The following is an 18675-nucleotide window of genomic DNA, read 5'->3' as shown; positions in this document are numbered from 1 at the left end:
GTTTGCCAAATATTTGCCACATATTCTGACTTCAGAAAACGTTAAGACTACAGTCAACAGTTTAACAATGGCCTTGATAGTAATTTGACTGTAAGGTATGAGTCGTCCAGTACAAGTATTATGTGAAGCGTCTGTCAGATACAGTCAATTTTGAGAACAGTGGGTCAGATCTTTCTTTTGGAGGCCTGAAAACAGGTGTGCAGATATTGTTACCAAATTACAAGGAAGTGGTGATGAAAGGACTGTAGTCTCATCTGTCATCTGTGATCTGGAGCAATTTGGAACTGAAATGCATTTCCAAATTAAGATGAAAATACTCTCTGTAGTCCCTACAAGTGATCCTTTCAGGTAATAGAACTCCAACTGGGAGATTTTGAAAACTCATTTGCCTGTTTTAATAGCAGTGCTAAAAGAGCTAAATATTTTAGTGACAAATAGGGAATTGTTGAGCCAGTTGGAGTTTGTGTTGGACGTTAAGTATGACAGCAGATGGAACACTCAGTCAGGTGCCAGTGAAAGACACTTGTGTATTTATGTTCCCATTCTGGAGACTGAGATTCATTTTCAAGAACAGAGATTTCTGATGAGGTCAAAACAAGCATCTCATGCACCACAAATATATACCAAGACTTTAGTGATGGAAGTTGCTGTAAGACCCAGCCATTGTTCTCAGTATACACAATGCCAGCTCTATTATGATGATTTTGAGACAGCCAGTTCACTTGGCTCTAAACATGGAATTCATAAGGGAGGAGTAAAATTTATTTTGTGTTTTGAAATTTAACTCTAGAATTCAGTTCTGTAGTGCTGCATATACATTTACATTTAAATGTATTTAAAGAAATATGGATTTGATCTGATTCTGGAGTCAGATGTGAATGATTTTTGACACAAGGGAATGTATGTGCCAATATCCTCTGATATGTGCATGGAATGATAAATTGCATTCAAATTAAAGTAATTAAATGTACAGTATTTACGCCATCTGGAAAGTTTTGAAATGTACTTGAGTCCCATAGGCTCACTCTGTTTGCAGTCATTTTTCCTTTGATGTTCTGCATGATGTTCTTGAACGATCACCCAACAAACGTGAACTTGGAACACAAGAGTTTGGGATTGAATTCAATTCAAATGATGTGTCTTGTTAAAAAATATACCTTTATTTTTTTTTAGAGATGTAGTAACACGTGAGAATCAACACTGTGGAGTTCGCTGCTCCTCTTGTTGCAAATAATGCAACATTCATCTTTCCATGTTTATCTTCTCAGTCTAAATCTTTCTTTTTAGTTTGCTTTCCTTCAGTTGTCAGCCTCTGTTTACGTCATGTAAACAGTTGTTGGCAAAGGAGAGATGGTCAGTTTTTTCATTGATTGTGGTTGTATATCCACAGATGCTTTTGCGAAGCTTGTGAAGACACCGACTGCGCTTGACACGGTGCACGCGTGATTGACACTCCGTTAGACACGCCTCCTGATTCTGATTGGTTGTTTTGTTTAGGCTGTTGTCTAGTCTTACAAATGGCATTAAGTGGACTAGGTGATTTTTTTAATATTTTTTTCCCAGGTGATTTTTCAGATGATTATCCGCCTCCTGTACTACTATCAGGCAATAATGACGGTTTTAGCAAAGGTGGGTTATTTTAATACGGGTAACCTACTGCAGCGTTAACATGTCAATGCTGTAGATGTGGCAGGTTTACAACGCGTTTATTTGATTTACCTGTAAAATTATTCATTGTAAAAATCAATTCATACTGGTAATATTTCATGGTCCGATGTTTAATAGCAAAATACAAATATTAAAACATTACAGTTAAAACTTCCATGAGTGTTAACTTAACTCATTACATAAGCACTGTTACAGATTGAATGTACCTGGGGCTTTTAGTGTGCTGGAGATGAGCTCTGACAGGATAAAGCACAGCGAACTCCATGCACTCGTTGCGATCGCTCCGTGCCAGTCCAGACCAAAAAAACAGTTAGCGAGAGGAATCGGCGTCTCGAAAAGGCCCCGATGTATAAAGTGCCGACAACCACCAATATACGCTTATGTTACGTTTAAAGCCGAAAATGTTTTCTCGTCATCAGTCTCTACTGTTTTCACGGGCAGCTAGTTCTTTTGCATTATGATTCATAAATCAATACAGGATTTTTATTAATGCACATGCAGTGCATGACGCATGAAGTTACTATTTTGTCAGTGTGACTGTGGTTCACTCCTGACAGTAGCACATACAACCGGGTGTTAAAGAATACAAAGGGGCAGCGATGTACTTATATTAATGTAAGCAGATCTTGTTTATTTGACGGTAAAAAGAAATTGTCTCATTGCGTTTAACCAAACACATCTCAGACATCGTGAATGAATCAGACGTCTCGTTTAGTGTTAAACAGCTTTTTAAAGTTGGACTATAGTCAGGTGGCAGTGCAGACTACAGTAGAACTCAGTCTGCAATTACAGATTATGTACAGAAGCGGATCCATCGATACATAGTGCGAATGCCCAATTAACGCAACAGAAAATAAAGTGTCTCATATTTCATATCGTCTAGCATCTAGACCTCATCGGGCATTAAAAAACAAATAGTTCACTCCCACCTTTAACTACCGTACTGTAGTCCTCTTCAGTCCCCGTTTTTGCCATAGGTATTAGTAACGCAAGGGTGAGCTAAATGTCTGATAATAAGTCAGATCTCTGCTCGGTCCCCTTGTGATCGGGACTTGTGAATTTGACACAAGACTTTAGAACCTCACTGCTTTCATAATTAGCTGAAGCGGTTCAATGTTTGTGCAGAGGACTACCGATGTGATTAATGTCTGTCATACAAGGTGAACGCTTTAACGCTGGCATTGTAGAAACAGCAATAGCGAGGAACTTGCAGGATTATCTCGAATATCGCTAGTTATTATTACCACTTCGCCCGTGCACCGGGAGTTTTCCCACTGAAACTGACTTTCTGGACTGACTCGGATACGGTTTTCGCCTTCATTTCGGCTCAGGCATGACTCTCTCCACCGAGGTAATCCCGGAACCCGGTCGGAGCCATTATGGCGTTCGACCATCCAGCTTCGTAACCTTGAGAGGGAGGAGTCTTGGCTCTCTGGAAGCAGGAAAAGCGCCGGAGCAACGGAGCCACGGAGCACCGGGGGAAAACTAGAGCAACAGCAAACCGGAGCCCCGCGAGCGCGAGCCGAGCTCACGAGTCCCCGTGCCGCGCGGAAGGGACGCGCGCGTGGACACGCAAGAGCGTCCGCGCGCGATGAACTGCGCACTCTGAAATTGCGTTCGGTCGCCGTTTTGGCACGAAAGCTCCACAACTTGTCTTACCGGAGTCCCTCGGAGAATTAGTTTATGTGACCGTTTCAAGACAGTCTTACCTGCCTACTTAGCGCAAAACCGGGGCAGGCTTGAGTGCCGCAGATGTGACGAGTTGTTTCTAGCGTTTAAACGCCGTTTATTGTTCTGAGCATCAGGTTAGGGTGGAGGGGGGGTGCAGCTAACGAGGATAAGGTGGGGCAGGAGAGGAGAGCCACACGGGCTGAGCGCGTACCGTCCGCCCCCTTCGCTTTTCCGCTGGATCCCTCACGGAGCTTTGGGAAGAACCGGGAAGGAGGGGTTCAAGAATTTTCCGCTCATTGGAATTTAGAGAGTGTGGAGAGTGCGTGCTGCTGCTGCTTGTTCCCTCCCGTGCCTTCCAGATCACAAGTAGCTCCACCAGAGTGCCGCGATCCGCCGCTATTCACCAAGGTGGACAGATTTGGGGGAGTAAGTCCCCCACGTCTTGTTGGAGCATGGCCGACGACGACGTTGTCTTTGAAGATGTTTACGAGCTGTGCGAGGTCATTGGAAAGTAAGTGTCGCGCAATGTTGCTGCACTTCTGCGTCGCCGCGTGTCTTGTCCTGCGAGCATGGGGGTTTCTTTCGTTATGGGCTTCGTCTCAGTTTAAGTGTCGTCAGTGCAGCGCTCATAGGATACTGTTTGAACACTATTCTGGCGCAGTGGCAAAGCCCATTAAACGACGGTCACAGTCCGCGGCAACAGTGGAGACTTTTGAACGGTCCATCCATTCGTAGTCCGGTGTCCACTAACGCGTGTAAAGGGACGAGGTTCAGGTTCTCGAGGAAGAGCCCCTAAAGGTTCAGCTTTCCAGAAGTGCAAGCGGCAAGGTCAAGACCTTGTTGCCTGGGAGATCTTTGGTTAGCCAGTGTTGTACTTTGCAAATTATTGTGCATGGTGCTATGCTTTGTGGTCTAACTGAGTGATCAGTATCGACATGTCACGAGATCCTGAATAAAAGCAATTTAACTGTAAGCACAAGGTTTAATTATTTTTCAAATGATTTATCAGCAGTTCAAGGGTCAGCTGTGTTGGAAGTGTGGCAGGCGCGTTTGTGCGCGTGTATAAGTGTGTGTATATGTGTCAGACTTGGAGTTCACTGATGATTGTATCTGACACCTCATATCACAGTATAATCTGAAGTTGTGAACTACCAGGTTTTGTTTGTGACTACAGGATAAATGAATAACATGATCTTGTTCCCTCACGTCTCATGTTACAAGTTTGGTGACTGTGGAGGCCACAGTGTTGCAAGGGTGGGCCCACACATGTATCAGCAGGCTCAGAAGGCTGTAGTCATAGAGGAACTGTGCTTTTGGCTCATGAACTCATACTGAACCAACCATGGACATCGGTGGCCAGTTAAACCTTGGCTAGGGATTGTTTGGAATAATATGACTTTATGCAACCTGGGCATTGTTTCATCTGACATAAATGCTTTTTTGGTTGAAGGGGAAACCAAATGAAAACGCAGGAACATTTTTTCCCAGAGTGCAGTCTTTGAGAAGAACCCTTGATTGTGCATGCTGCAGTTGACTGCATTTAGCCCAGATATTTGTTTTTTTGGAATAACAAGGAAAATGTCATTTTGATCAGTGCAACTATGATTCCTGGCCTTCTGTCCCAGTAGTGGGATTAATATTTTTTAAAAACTATCTTCCGCTGCTTTTCGTCTGTCCCTCCACCATCATGTCTTAAACACACGCACAAACCACACAAGTGGTTGTGTATCTGCACGGTTTGGTATTGTCTGGATGATTCACACTTGTCCACCCTGAGGCCCTCGTGCACTGGGAGGATCTGCTAAGCCCACACACTCACGTTATTGCTGCCTTCATCTCCAGTTCAAGGACCTTCAGGTTCTTAAAAAAAAAGTGTGTGCATGTTTGTTTCTGTAAACAGTGCTGATTGCCATATGGTGTAAGGCAGGTAGCCAAGATGATCTTGCAGTATTGCTTTAGAGTATTTCCATTATAAAAGCATGTCTGTTTCAGTCATGTTGACATTGCTACAGTACAGACACTAGTAAATAAGATTAGCTTTGTGAACATAACATTATTAGATAATATGAAGGGCTCCTAGGTTTCTCTTTGTAAAATTGTATTCGTGGTATATTTTTAGTTTGTTTCTGCATAGGATTCTTCTGTTGGTAATAATACAAATTAGTTAGTAGTTTGGAACACTGAAGATCTCACAGTGTGACATTGATGCCAAGGGGATGGACCAGTATGAATGTGTGCCATGACACAACCCCCCAGGAAAAATGTATATTGGATAATCTGGAAAACAAAGTGCTCTAGAGCATTTGGAGTACAAATATCTGCTTTGTGCCAGTGAAAGATGGGGTTGTTGAGGCAAACCTAGCATGAGGACAGTAGGACTCACACAGCAGGCTGGATTTGGTGGCCTGCGTTTATGTCTACCGAGGGATTTAGTGCGGCCACACGAGTAAAACTTTGGGATGGAGTGACGCTGAAGCCAGGAGGATGTGGCAGTCTAGTGGGTTTTTTGCTGATTGGTGGGAAAACCGGGGTGAGCTGTAGGAACTATAGGAACTCATGCTGCGCGTGCAGACATTTTATTCAGATCAATTTCAGACCTGACAATTAAACCTCGCAAAACAGGATTAAGGCTTGGGATTCTCTATTCAGCAAGATTAGGTGAAGCAACGGTAGGTGTAGTCGCTGCGCCCTTCAACGTGTCGAAGGAAGGGAGGTGTTGCATTTGCATTGCCACTTAGGTGAGACCCACCCACCAGCTGAATAAGTCTGTTTGTTCTGCTCCCCACCCACCATCTACAACACTGGTACAACACCTGTGGGCTAGTTCCTGCAAACCATCGTTCCCATGACTTTATAAGAACCTTTTGATTGCTGGCTCCATAAATGAATGCACCACCAGCGACTGATGGTGGCTGACCTTCATTAAAGAACCACCCGTCCCTGAAAAACTGTTCTCATGATCATAATCGCCACCTGCGTCCCACTGCACTCGGTGTTTTGTGCTTTTCAGACTAAGGTCTGAATGGGAATAATGGGCTCTCTAGGACTGTGTCCCTAGTTGGGCTGCAGAATCTTTACGTAATCTTTACGTTAATCATCACTGCTGTATTGATCTTTGATCTACTACTATCACATAGGGCTACAATATGCAAATGAGCCCTCTTTGACGTCACATTTTATTGTGTACTGTGTGTGTGTCCCCTTTCAGCTCTACATGATCCAGCAAACATATACATTTGTTCAAAATAATATCAAAACAAGGCATCACCTATATCTTTTCAGTGCTGGAATTACCGACGTGTACACAATGACACAATATTGTATGTTGTGTAGATCGTTAATTAGGCAGCCTGGAATGTCCAGTCCTCAGTAAATGATGGAGACGAACACGCGTAGATTAGTGTGCCAACATAGCAACAGCCTGGATGTCTCTGGTTGTCCGTGCTGTGGTAACATGTTGACCCACACTCATGTGTTGGGCCTTTTTTAAAACTGCTACCTCCTAGGAGGCTTGTCACCGTTGTCATCGGACGCTGCTTTTACGCTGTCGCTAGCTGGGAGCCGTCTAAATTATTGGAATAAAGAGGATTTGGGCAGCTTTTTAAAAATATTATTATCCCTGTGATATTCCTCAAATTCTCAGTTGCACATGCAAGTGATGATAATTTTGGCTGTAAATAATGTCATTATTAATGGAATAGCTGTTACAGTGGAAAGGATGCATGACTGATGTTAGCATGCCCATGTAGTGAACATTGCTTATTTGTTGCCCTTTGGTTTAATGTCAATATTTTAAATATGTAAATATAAATGTATTTATTTATTTATTCATGCCAAATTATTGCTTTAGGCTAAATCATGCTCTTGGTTGTAATTGGTAAACATTTCTGTATTGTTAGGATTGTTTCACGGTAATGGCCACAGTTATGTTTACGCTGGGATTAAAACTACTTTGATGATTTCAAAATGTTATAGTCATTTATTAAGGCCCTGCCATATGCTTGGCATGCCATGGCTAAAGACAGTGTTTTGTTTCCCAGGTCATAAACCTTGTGCCCTTTGATGAACAAAGCCTGCAGAGGAATGCGTGAGCTTGTTTCCAGACTGAAAACACTAAAAAACTTCACTGGACGCTCGTCACAGGGAGCCAGCTCTGGATTTTGATGTCACAAACAGTTCTGGATGTTTATTTTTTCCTGAGCATGTCTGCTCTGGTTTGCAGATGAGGTTGCGCTAAAATGGGACTTTTATGTGTAGTTACGCACATCCATGGCAGCAAAGTATTTAAACACTGAGCCTAAAGTATTTACTCATTTTGTCATCTTGGTTAAAAACATCTTTACACTTCACTAAGCAAGGAAAGTTTTTGTCTCAGAGCATGATGCAGTTAATATAGTCCATAGTAAATATAAATAAATCTAAATTAAAATAAGAATGATCTAAATTCTTATTTTATTGAACTATTCATCACCAAAATAAATACAACAGACCCACAGAATATGAGCAACTAATAATGAAATGCGCGAAATCAACACTCCTTACGTGATGGGTGAACGTGAATGGGGGGGGGGGGTATATAACGCTTATCCCTGGACAATGTACAGCTAGATTTCGTTGTTTTTGTTAACTGTCAAACTTGAGGCATGTCTTGCGGATGTACTGGAGATCTCTATAAGCACTGGATCTGTGTGCCTCAGACGGTTTGACTTTTCCTTTACCTTAAAGGACAGACAAGTGCTTTCTTCACTTAAGAGGCCACTGGTGCTGTTGCTAAGGCCACCTCTAGTTAATGGGCGCTGTGCTGGGTGCTACCATGTCGACAGAGCCGTGCTGGTTGTTAAGGCCTGCACCAGACACCCTTTGATTGCTTTCTCCACCCGAGCTTAGATTTAAGGTTTCGCCCATGATAAAAGGCAGAGGACACCCGTCTTTTGGACACCTTATAAAAGTGCTGGACGTGCATGGCAGTCCGGTTGCTGCCCTGTGTATAGTACTGCCCCCTCATGGCATACTGTGGAAGATGCAGGCTGCTGGCGACCTCCACCCCTGTACCTGGCTCCACCCTTTCTCAACTCCATAACCTGGCTTGTGTCGGAGATGCCAAACATGTGCCAGGGCCCCAGGTGGGTGATCACTGCTGTGCCTTGGGACGCCAGGGCCCGAGCGAAACAAATGAACCGGGATTCCTGCGTGTTGGCCACGTATTAATCGGCGTGTTTGCAAACGCCGTATGGAGCTGGAAGCAGATCCTGACAGATTCTGACTGTCTGAGGGAGCTTCTGCTCTGCTATCTTCCCCATACAGTGCGTCGCCTTTGAAAGTGATTGCTGGCCGCAATGTGTCCATTTCCATTTTCCATTTTCTTTTTCTTACAACTCTGCTTTGGCTTTCCATGGCTGCCAACCCCACCTAAGTCCAGGATGCAGAATCCTGCTGCGTTTGCTGGTGCGTACTTTCACCGCTGCTCACACCTCCCTTTGCATGGAAAACGAAAACGGGATGCTTTCCATAACCGTGTTTACGCTGTTCTCAGCGCTGTGAACTCCACTTTGGTAAGACGTGTGTGTAATCCAGGTGCAGATCTAGCTTTGTGATCTTCGGGAAGCGGTCGCCCGTCTCTCTGTCCCTCTCTGCGCTCTGAGCCAGCGCCGTTCTGGGTCCCGCCTAGGCCTCCACGCCCGAGCGTGTGGAAGAACCAGACAGAGCCTTTCTGCTCCTCTACCGCTACTTTTTTTTTTTTTTTTTGGTCTCGACTCGTCTCGTCTCGTCTCCTCTCCTCTGTTATGGGGGTGGTGAGGCCATCTGAATTTAATTAAGTTTTACCTGTTTTGCTATGGAACACGTTAACCTAACTGGAGTGAATTTCCTAGACAACTGCTGCACACTATGGTAAAGAGCCCAGGAGTCAGTGACCTCCCGTCACATTAGTGGCAGACCGGGCGGCTCATTGGGGTCATGCTGCTGTAGGGACTGCTTTAGACTTGCTAATTTATTTAAGTGTCTTCAGTAGTCGGTGTGCAGACTGTTTTGAAGTGAAAGTCTTTCATGGCCAGTTGGATCCAGTTTCAGCAACAATTTGATAAGCACTTCAACCAAACATTTTATTTGTCCATATAAGGAGGATGTTGTAAACATTACACTGACTTCCTTTTATGTTTTGACCTTTGCCCGACTCTGATACTAATTACACTCCTGTCTAAAGCCTTATGAATCCAAACCATTTAGAGGGACGAAAAATTAAATAGTTCATTCCGAAATGGGTTTTTTTGTTTTGTTTTGTTTTAATTTGGATTCAGAAGCAAAGCTGGCTTGGAAACGCAACTTTGTCTGTCATTACATGAGAGAACTCGGCAGCAGCCGGTGAACTGGAGAAGGGCAGCTGAGGAGCGTGGTGTCATGTGACCTGGTGCATGCTGGGAATGACCAGGCAGCCGCCACTGCTGCTGCGCCTGTCCTTCAGGCTGTGTGTGTCACAACCCCTGTCTGTGTCACACTCGCACACACTCGCGCACACTCTCACTCACTGTGTGCGCTCCTTGCACCCGTCTCCTCCCATGCGAGCGTGCCAGGCTCCTGCTTGGGCCTGTCATGTCTGTTTCATACGTTGTCGCACCAGTGGCGAACTCGCCCGAGCCGCCTCGCATGCCGCGCTTGGCGCGCACGCGAGAGAGACGCTTGTCCACGTCGGCGTGCTTTGCGTTTCCTCTCCAGTCTGCCTGGGGACAAGGCGCGCGCTCATCTGCCTCCAGCGCTGGAAGGCACACGAGTGGCCCTCCGCGCTCCTGCAACGCGTCTCTAGTGCTGAAGGGCAGGTGTTGCCGCGTCGCTCCCCAAAATTGGAACGATAAAGAGCTGAACTCGGCTTCGGGTTCACGGATGTTGTTTCACGTCGGCTGTCGTTTGCTGACGAGAGCCACGGGTCTAGTTTAGAATAAAAATAAATAAATTAAATTACGTTTAAGCGTCTTCTGCGGTTGGGACGTGGACTATCTGAAATGAAAACGTTTCATGGTCGTTATTTGTGAGATCCAATCTCAGCAACACTGTGATAAGCACTTCAACCTTCAACCAAAGCGTGGGATTTGTTCATATAATGCGGCTGTTGTAAATTAGAGCGAGCGAGAGAGAGGGAGATTAGATGTAATAAATCACTGTGCGTTTTGCCCGCTAAACTTGAACGGAGCTTTCCAGGAGTCGTCGCTATTAAATTCTCTTGTCAATTGTTCTGTAGCCTTCGCTGTTGTTTAGCTTACCACACAACACTCTAACTGTGGGAGGTGTGATAGTTTTGTGCTTTTCCTTCACCACAGCTGATGGAAAAACACTTATCTTGTAAAGCTCCTTATCAAGCTATCTCCAACACCTGCACCATGAAGGTAGAACTGGAAATGAATATAGGAGCGTTTTAAGCATGTGTCGTGTCTGATGCTGTTTACGCCTTTTGAGGACGCCTAATGGAATCTGACATCTTTCATTAACGAATGACTTTATCATAACCAGTACTGTGATCAGCTTCCAGTTCGCTGGATTAAATGCACAGAACCATTGGGCCTTTCTGTCGGCCAGTCACACGATCTGATCCTTGTTTACCCGATTCGCTGCCTGTTGAACCGGATACGTGTCCGCCGCATACGGTCCGCTTCCTCACCCGTTCCTGCGATGCTGCAAGCGCATTGGGGGAACGGAGCTGCTGCACCATCGCGCAGAGCGCGACGCATGCAGGAGAGGCACTCGCACGATACATCAGTGACCAGCTGATGCCATCAGATGTCAGCGAGGTCAATAGAAACCTATCAGATAGCATTACCATTCATTCCGTCTGTCAGCCGCGCACACACGAAGCCCCGGGCCATGTCAGGAGTTGTGTCAGAGGCTGCAAACTGTGTGTGTGTGTGTGTGTGTGTGTGTGTGTGTGTGTGTGCTTGCACGTGTGCATCTCTGCAAGCGCCAGTGGGTGCTGGAGGCTGTGTTGAGCTCTCTGTGCACTTGAGCAACACAGATGAGTTTGCAGTCTAAGCATCTAAAGATGGTCTTGGGGGCACAGGCACCACCATGACTTCAGTGGGACTTGTCCTCACAGCTCCGACACCCCCAGCTTCTCACTTAGCAATTAACACGGATCATTATCTGCCTGTGGAAGCCACAGCAGGGTAAGCACATGCGTCCCACACAGGCAGCTCGTGTAAAGTGGTTCCTCAGAGTTTAGAAAGCTTGCCTGGGCTCTAATCAAACGCGCACGTCTCTGGCCTCTGTGGAACAAGCTGCACGATGAAAAATGCCGGCGATTAAAAGCGCGCTCGGGCACGTACCGCGGGGAGCGGAGACTACTGCGAACGCCATTCATCCTGCCTTCGTAGGCTTCCTGAATTAATTTGTCCGTGTGTGCCGTGTGGGAACTGAGCGCAGGACCCGACGTCATGCACGGGCCACGCGCCGCTCCCTACGGTTTTTCAAAAGGCTTAAATGACCAAACTCCTCCAGAACGCCACGAGAGCCGAAAGCTAAACTTGGTCTGCGGTGGGCCCTGCCTTCTCCACTCAATTACTGCCCTCGCTAACGTTTCCAAGACATGTCATCTTAAAAACGTGCATGCCTCAGGCAGCGCGCCGAGGGGAAACACCACAGCTGATTGATACCCCCCCACCCCCACCCCTGTCTCTTCAAGTGCCCCTTCATTCGTATTCATTTGACTTATTTATTTATTGTGGAAGTGCCCTGGGAAATTTGCCGGATTCTCATATAACGAGGCAGAAGAAAATTGTTTAGCGCAGACCTTCTCAGGGTTCGTTTACTGTGTGGAATAGTGATTCTCCAGGCAAAATGGGGAGGTCGCATGCTCGTTAGCTGTCTCGCTCAACAGAAAACCATGGACTAGACAGAGACATCTAACGTCACTGAGGCTACAGCGGATGGAAACGTGTTAATCTTATGATCCGCAGACGCTGGTATTCACTGTATGTGTAGAATCCATTTTTCACTTTTTGGGGATAGGTTTATGTCGCGTGAATCTTAGCTGTGTGAGATATTCTGAAATGACATCAGCCTCATCTATGGGCGCATAATGTAAATATTATTACAGGAATGCGTCTATGTAGGGCTGACTGGCGATATGACAAAAGAACCAAAATAGGTTTGATTGATCAATATAGACATTTATGACAATAGATAATTTAAGTCTCTCTTCTCAGGCATTCTTGGAGGCTTCTTCAGGGCTGTTACTATAACAATGCTTTGCGGTAGGAAATGCTTTGACACGCCAGCCGCAGACTGCAGGCCGACTGGCTGTCGTCATGTTTCCTTCTGCTGTGTCACAGGCTGGTATATCTGACCCGTGTCGAGCTTGGGGTTAATGACATTATCACAGTGGAACTGGGGTGCGGTTTGGAGGTGGTTTTATCGGCCAGCACGCGTCGGGGACGAGGGCGGCATGGCTGTTTTTGCGCGTGGGCTTTTTGAGCGGAATGATCTGAGATCAGAGAGGGAGGGTCCGCATTCCTCTGCAACCTGCCAGTCAAACCCATACTCGAGCTCGCAGGGCTGTGGGCGTGGCCGCGCTCATGCCTGCTCGGGTCCGGAGGGGGCTGCTCACCAAACCTCCTCTGATCTTCTCCTATTACCCAGCAGTCCCTCTGTGCTGCTACCGTGGTCTGGCTAAAGCAGGTACGCTGTGCAGCTGCTTGCTGGTCAGGTGCTTGCTGTCACGCTGTCCCACCTGGAATGTGGAACATGAGTGAGGACTACACGCACAGACGCACGCATGCACGCGCTACACTGCCAGTACTCTGTTCAGTACTATGTCTGCTTCCTCTACCACATGCCTCTCTCTCTTTCACTCACTCGTGCGCACACACACACAAATATTTCTCTTAAATTGGGCCAACTTCCGTTGATTGCCTCTCCCCTGTGTCCATAGGAATGGAGTTTTTCATTGTCCATGCACTTCCAGCTAAAAGGCCTTTGTTAAAAGCAAACTAAGGACTCTCAGGTGTGTGGGCTTGACTCCGTTTACTGTTCACCTCCCGCCTCTGTCTCCTTTAACTCCATGTGGGAGCTCTCCAGGCAAAATGATCGTGCAATTTACCAAGGCAGTCCGGACACCCCTTATTAAGATCTAACCGTCTGTACGGGAGAGCAGTGGAGAGAGCTGCAGACATTAGCCTCACACATGTCTTGCAGAAGCGCGGGGGTTTGAAGGGCACAGATATTTTGGGTCTCCCTGTGTGAGATGATGGCATGGAATAATGCATCTCTGATCTTTAGGGTCTCCCTGTGTGAGATGATGGCATGGAATAATGTGTCTCTGATCTTTAGGGTCTCCCTGTGTGAGATGATGGCATGGAATAATGCGTCTCTGATCTTTAGGGTCTCCCTGTGTGAGATGATGGCATGGAATAATGCGTCTCTGATCTTTAGGGCCTCCCTGGGCGGCAGTGGCGTAGGCTAACGCATCTGAAGTGGGAGCGTTTCGGACGTGCCTTTGTGAGAGGCTTCTCCTTCAGTTGTGGCATGCGTGGCCTGTGTGCCTTCTGATGTTCTTTCACTACCTTTAGAAAACACGATGGAGGGAGCTGATTCACAGCTATTAGAGTTCCTGGAGAGGTCATCAGCAAAGGGGCACTTGCGCTTGTTTGTTTGGGTGTCAAATGGTGTTAGTGTGTGAGTGAGACACACACACACACACACACACACACACACACAGAGATAAGGAAGTAATATCAGATACTGGTCTTGTTGGACTTTCTGGGAGCTGTGAACCTGTGGGAGCCTCAGATTGCGAGGCTGTCGCTACGTGTGTTTTTGCATTAAAAATGCGTCGCGATGAATGCTTAATGACTCCCAATTAATGGCTGACCTACATTTGCGTTCAGTGGCATCACCGTCGGCTCTGATTGGTGCTACGCTGCGCTGTCCTACCTGGCAACCCTGGAGTTTGCTCCCTCTTGGCAGGAGCGAGGCTCCAGAGGCTTATAGCCGGGCATCTTTCCAGCCGACCCCTGGGCCTGCCGTCCCTGTGTCAGCCACGGTGTTGAGGGGGAAAGGCACTGGTCCTGTCCTCCCGCGATCTGACGCCATCAGGGGTCCCACACATGGGGAAGCCCCTGGATGGTGCAGCAGTGCCCCTTGTAGGTGATCCATTGCATTCCCCCTGCTGCCAAGGGCTTCAGCTTATCGTACCCAGGTAAGGCTTTCTTCGGTCGTTAACGGCACTTAACTGAAGGTCATGCATTTCTCACCCAGAAAGCAGAAATGAAGCGTTCCAAAGACAGGCCTTCCGGTCCTCTCCAGTTCCTCGGCTGGGCCGCATGGGCTCCTGGCTCCTCGGCCGGGCCTGTACCGGGTCTGTGGATGAGGCCCGCAAACCTGGCCTCTGTGCAGCTCGACTGGAGCTCAGAAAACGGCAGCTACGATGCACATGGTGGATGTGCTAGTAGTAGACCCGGGCAGTGCGGAATATCACTTTGTGTATTTTATGGCTTGAAGAGCAAAATCTTTTTATTTGTTTGTTTTTGAAGTGATTTGTCGGCTTCGACTCCTGATTCTGTGTGTCAGTTTATTAGCTTCTTTGGTGTGTCCACCATTTTATAGCTGACTCTCATACTAAAAAAGTGTGACACCACATCCATCAAATATTAAAGGCTCTTCTCTTTGGTACAAATGAATGGACACAGTCTTGGGGAACACCCCAGGCTGCTGGGAGCCACAGTGTGTCTCCTGTTTAATCTCCCGCTGCCAAGAGCTACAGTTTCACTGATGTATTTAGACTCTTTTTAAAGACAAAGCGGGTAAACGAGTTGAAATGGGCCTGAGCTATCGTTGAGTTCAGCCTGCCCATGTCCGTGTTGATGTTCGGATGGGATTCTGATAGGCCCCGCCCAACTTGGGCCACAGTGAATTGTGCTTGGATCAGGACTTTTACGCACCCAGCCCAATTGCTATGCTGATAAGAGGTTCTCGCTGCCTTTTCCGCTGTTCCTTCCTGAAACCAGAACCAGGAGTACCGGTTCCGCCCACACCCTTTCATCATGGACGAGTACCTAGCCCAGCTATGTTTTATTCGCTTTTGTAACAGTAAAGTCCCCACTCCACCATCCCCCCTCTTTAATCGATGGAAATTCCTGGGTGCAGATGAACAGTCTCAGACCAGGAGTTTCCGCTGTGAGCTGGGCTACTGGCGCATGTCCAAGACGCAACTTGGATGCAGATTGCAGCTACTGTTCCCTCTCTACCACAAGGTCATAAGAAGAGAAAGAGCTTCTGACTGGAAAATCTGAACTTTACTAAATATCAGATGCATTTTTGAAAATCCTGGATGGATCTGAAGTGGAGATTCCCTGTAAATAAGGAGTAGCTATGATTTTGTCTAATCTGTCCAGAGAGCCTATCCTGGGTGGTGAGGATTTGTAATGGTAAATGGTTTAGAAGGTACATTGTAGTTTTCTCCAACAGATTTCGTGCTTTATCTGCAACCCTTTGGCCAACCACCCCACCTTTTGAATCCCACATTCAAAGGGTTATGCAAATTGTTACGTCAGCGACGTGTTTTCATATGTACTCGGTAATAATTGTAAGTCACTTTGGATAAAAGCGTCAGCGAAATGCCATAAATGGAAATGGAAATATGTATGCAAGCATGCCAGTATGCCTGAAAGGTGAGGGACAGACTGGGGAAGAACATACTGTTCTTCTCAACTCTTCTCGCCTCGGGGTTGAGAAGAGTAGCAGTCACAAATTGCAGAAGATGAAGTGGGCGTGGCGTGTCTTCAGCTGAGGCCCTCCGCATTGGCAACAGGCGGACACCCGCTGGGAGGTGTGTGGCCGGCGGGGTTGCCAGGGGTGGAGCTTGTTACCTGCTGGTGGCCTGCAGCTCCACAGCACCTGTTTGCTTTGCTCAGATGTTCCAGGAGCCCTGCCAGGTTAATGCTAGGCTGCAAGTCTCCATCGACCGCTGCAGCGAGCATGTGGGGTTATCCATTGCCATCGCCAACACAGAGGGTCACGCACGATGGCTATGCGCCGCTAGTCAGCTCGAGTGTTTGAGGTCTCTAGTGAGTGGGTGTGCCTTTTATCTTCCTCCCTGTCTCGTCTGCCATCGCTCACTTCCCTGTTTATTAGAAACCACTACACTTGTTGGCCACTGTATAGCTGCATCTGTCTTATAGGTGGTTATCGCAGGAGTACAGTTACACACGGCAGCCATATGGTGCTCAGGCTGAATTTGTTATTCACCGGCTGTCCTGTTCACCACTGGTCAGTTCCTGTGGCTGTCACAGCTCTATTGTAAAACATGTTCTGGCTCTGGTTATCTCTCTCTCTGTGTGTGTGTTTTTCTATTTTATACAGAAATTGCTGTAGGTTTATTTTGTCAGTTTTTTGTTGCAATTTGTTGAAAATCAACAAATAAATCAATACAAATTGTGCACGGCCTGTAATCTACAAGGTGTTTAATACTAAATAAATGTTTCTAAGAGAAGGAGGATGGTTTCATACACACAGGCGTCCGTCAGTGGTCAGTGCTGAAGTAACACTTACTTTTGTCGAGTTGTTCCTAGTCCTAGATGTACTGTGCAGGGACTTGCGTGCGAGTCCTCCCCGTCGTGGAGCTGTGGTCTGGCCCACCCTGCCACCCTGACGTGTCTCGCCACATTGTTTCCACACACGTTGACTGTCTGCCACCACAGCCAAGCAAAGCCCGTCACCGTCGGGCATGCGGCAGTAATTAGCCTGGCACAGTCATGCGGGTTTGCTGCTTGTATGGCATCAGTTTGTCACTAACTTAGCTATATCGGTCGTGTCCAGAGGGACCGATGTGTTTATACGGGCCCAGTTGAGAGAAATGAATGTTTGAACGTGGTCAGGTCTGTCTGATCTGTCCCGGTACGTTGCTGTGCGGCCCACCTGCGGCGTATGCCACCCACTGAGGGCTGAGCCGACTCTCCCAGGCCTCTGCTGGCCTGCAGCAGGAGATCTGAGTGGTGCGCTTCTCTCAAAGCGGAACGACTGTGAGTCTGGGACTGCTGCTAACCGCCCTGCTTGCGTTTCTTCCGTAAGTTCTTCCGGTGTGACGCGTAAGCACGTAGAGTCCTTTCAGGAAAGCTGTTCCGATGTTATCACTGGCGATGGCTGGATTAGAGGTTTAAACAAATGCTGGGGAATGAGGGCTGTTTCTGTTTCGGGCAAGTCCTTCTGCCATAATGATGTCAGATGGCACATTGACCCCTCACCTTTAACCCTCACCAACTAAATCGGTGCACGTGCGTCACACAGCGGACGTGTGAAGCCGGGATACCACCTCCGTGCCTCGGGGCTCTGCCAGCCGGTGGGTAAAAGACACAGTTAGCACAGGCTCAGAGAGTCGGGGGTAGGTGGGGGGCGGATTGCGGAATCACTGTAGCCACATCCAGCCCAGGACTGTTTAGGTGGGGCTGTTTGAGGGATACGCAGGCTTGGAGCGATGCAGCCAACCCCTGCTGCAGTGTTGTGTTGCCTCTCCCACACACGTAAACGCCTGTTTATTCAGCCGCTCTGTAGCCTGCGTTACTTCTTGCTCTCTATTTGTCTTTCTCTTCCTCACTTGCCTGTAGCTCATTTTTTCATTCTTTGCAGGCTCCTTTGCTCCTTATTTCTCATGCGTGCACTCTCTCTCTCTCGCCGGCTTTAGGGCTGTGAGTGGGAGGTTCAGAGCCGTGACGCGCCGCTTTATTGCAGAGGGCCAGAGTTACGGCTCCTCTCCTCTCCTCATCATTTATGAAGTTAATAAAGGCTGCAGGGAGTGGCTCCTCATTCCCCACCACGTCACTGACCCCAGCAGGCAGCCCAGGTTGAAATATTCCCTCCCGCTTCTGCTTCGAGCAACTATTGTATGTTTCGTTCTCATGCGGAGTCTCTCTCTCTCTCTCTCTCCTTCTCTGAAGGAAACTAGTGTCTATATGAACAAAACGGCCTTTGTAAGAGGCGAGCACTTCTTTGGCGTGCCTTATTGACGTGGCCCAGTCTCCGGCCCCTGTGGTGCGTCTTAATGGACTGCGGCGAGCCCAGAATGGTCTGATCTGTAGCTTCAGGTTTAGGTCCTGCTAAAGGAAAGGGCTACTGCAGTAAGGACAAGCGCGTCATCGGAGTGAACGCAGCTTTACGAGCCCACAGCTGCGTGAGGAACAGCCATGTTTAGAGCTGTTGGCTCCTGTAGGTTTTACGTTTCTTTTGTCATTCCTGTGGACTTTTGCCTGGATCTTGGAAGGGAGAGAGGAGAAGGGATTTTCCTGTCTCCTATCATGGGTCTAATAGCCCAATAACGGTCAGATTTCTTCTTAGGATAGAAATGATCTAATTGTTCCATAT

General features: G+C 47.3%; 1 protein-coding gene across 17 annotated transcripts in view; it reads left to right on the top strand.

Moving 5' to 3' along the window:
• Nucleotides 1-2976: 2976 nt before the first annotated feature.
• caska (calcium/calmodulin-dependent serine protein kinase a) overlaps nt 2977-18675 on the top strand; it is a 101442-nt gene continuing 85743 nt past the window's right edge. For 7 of the 17 annotated variants that reach the window (XM_081720500.1, XM_027005233.3, XM_081720499.1 and 4 more), the window contains exon 1: nt 2979-3850. In XM_081720500.1, coding sequence (XP_081576626.1) covers nt 3792-3850 — 59 coding nt within the window. In that variant the 5' untranslated portion in view covers nt 2979-3791. Of the gene's footprint in view, nt 3851-18675 lie in introns of all 17 variants that reach the window. The other 10 variants (XM_035522770.2, XM_081720498.1, XM_027005238.3 and 7 more) reach the window with 5 other exon arrangements.

This window comes from Electrophorus electricus, chromosome 9, assembly GCF_041902795.1.
Source record: "Electrophorus electricus isolate QZ-2024a chromosome 9, ASM4190279v1, whole genome shotgun sequence".
NCBI lineage: Eukaryota > Metazoa > Chordata > Actinopteri > Gymnotiformes > Gymnotidae > Electrophorus > Electrophorus electricus.
The sequence above is the reverse complement of the archived record's forward strand: the minus strand, read 5'-3'. Positions and strand labels throughout refer to the sequence as shown.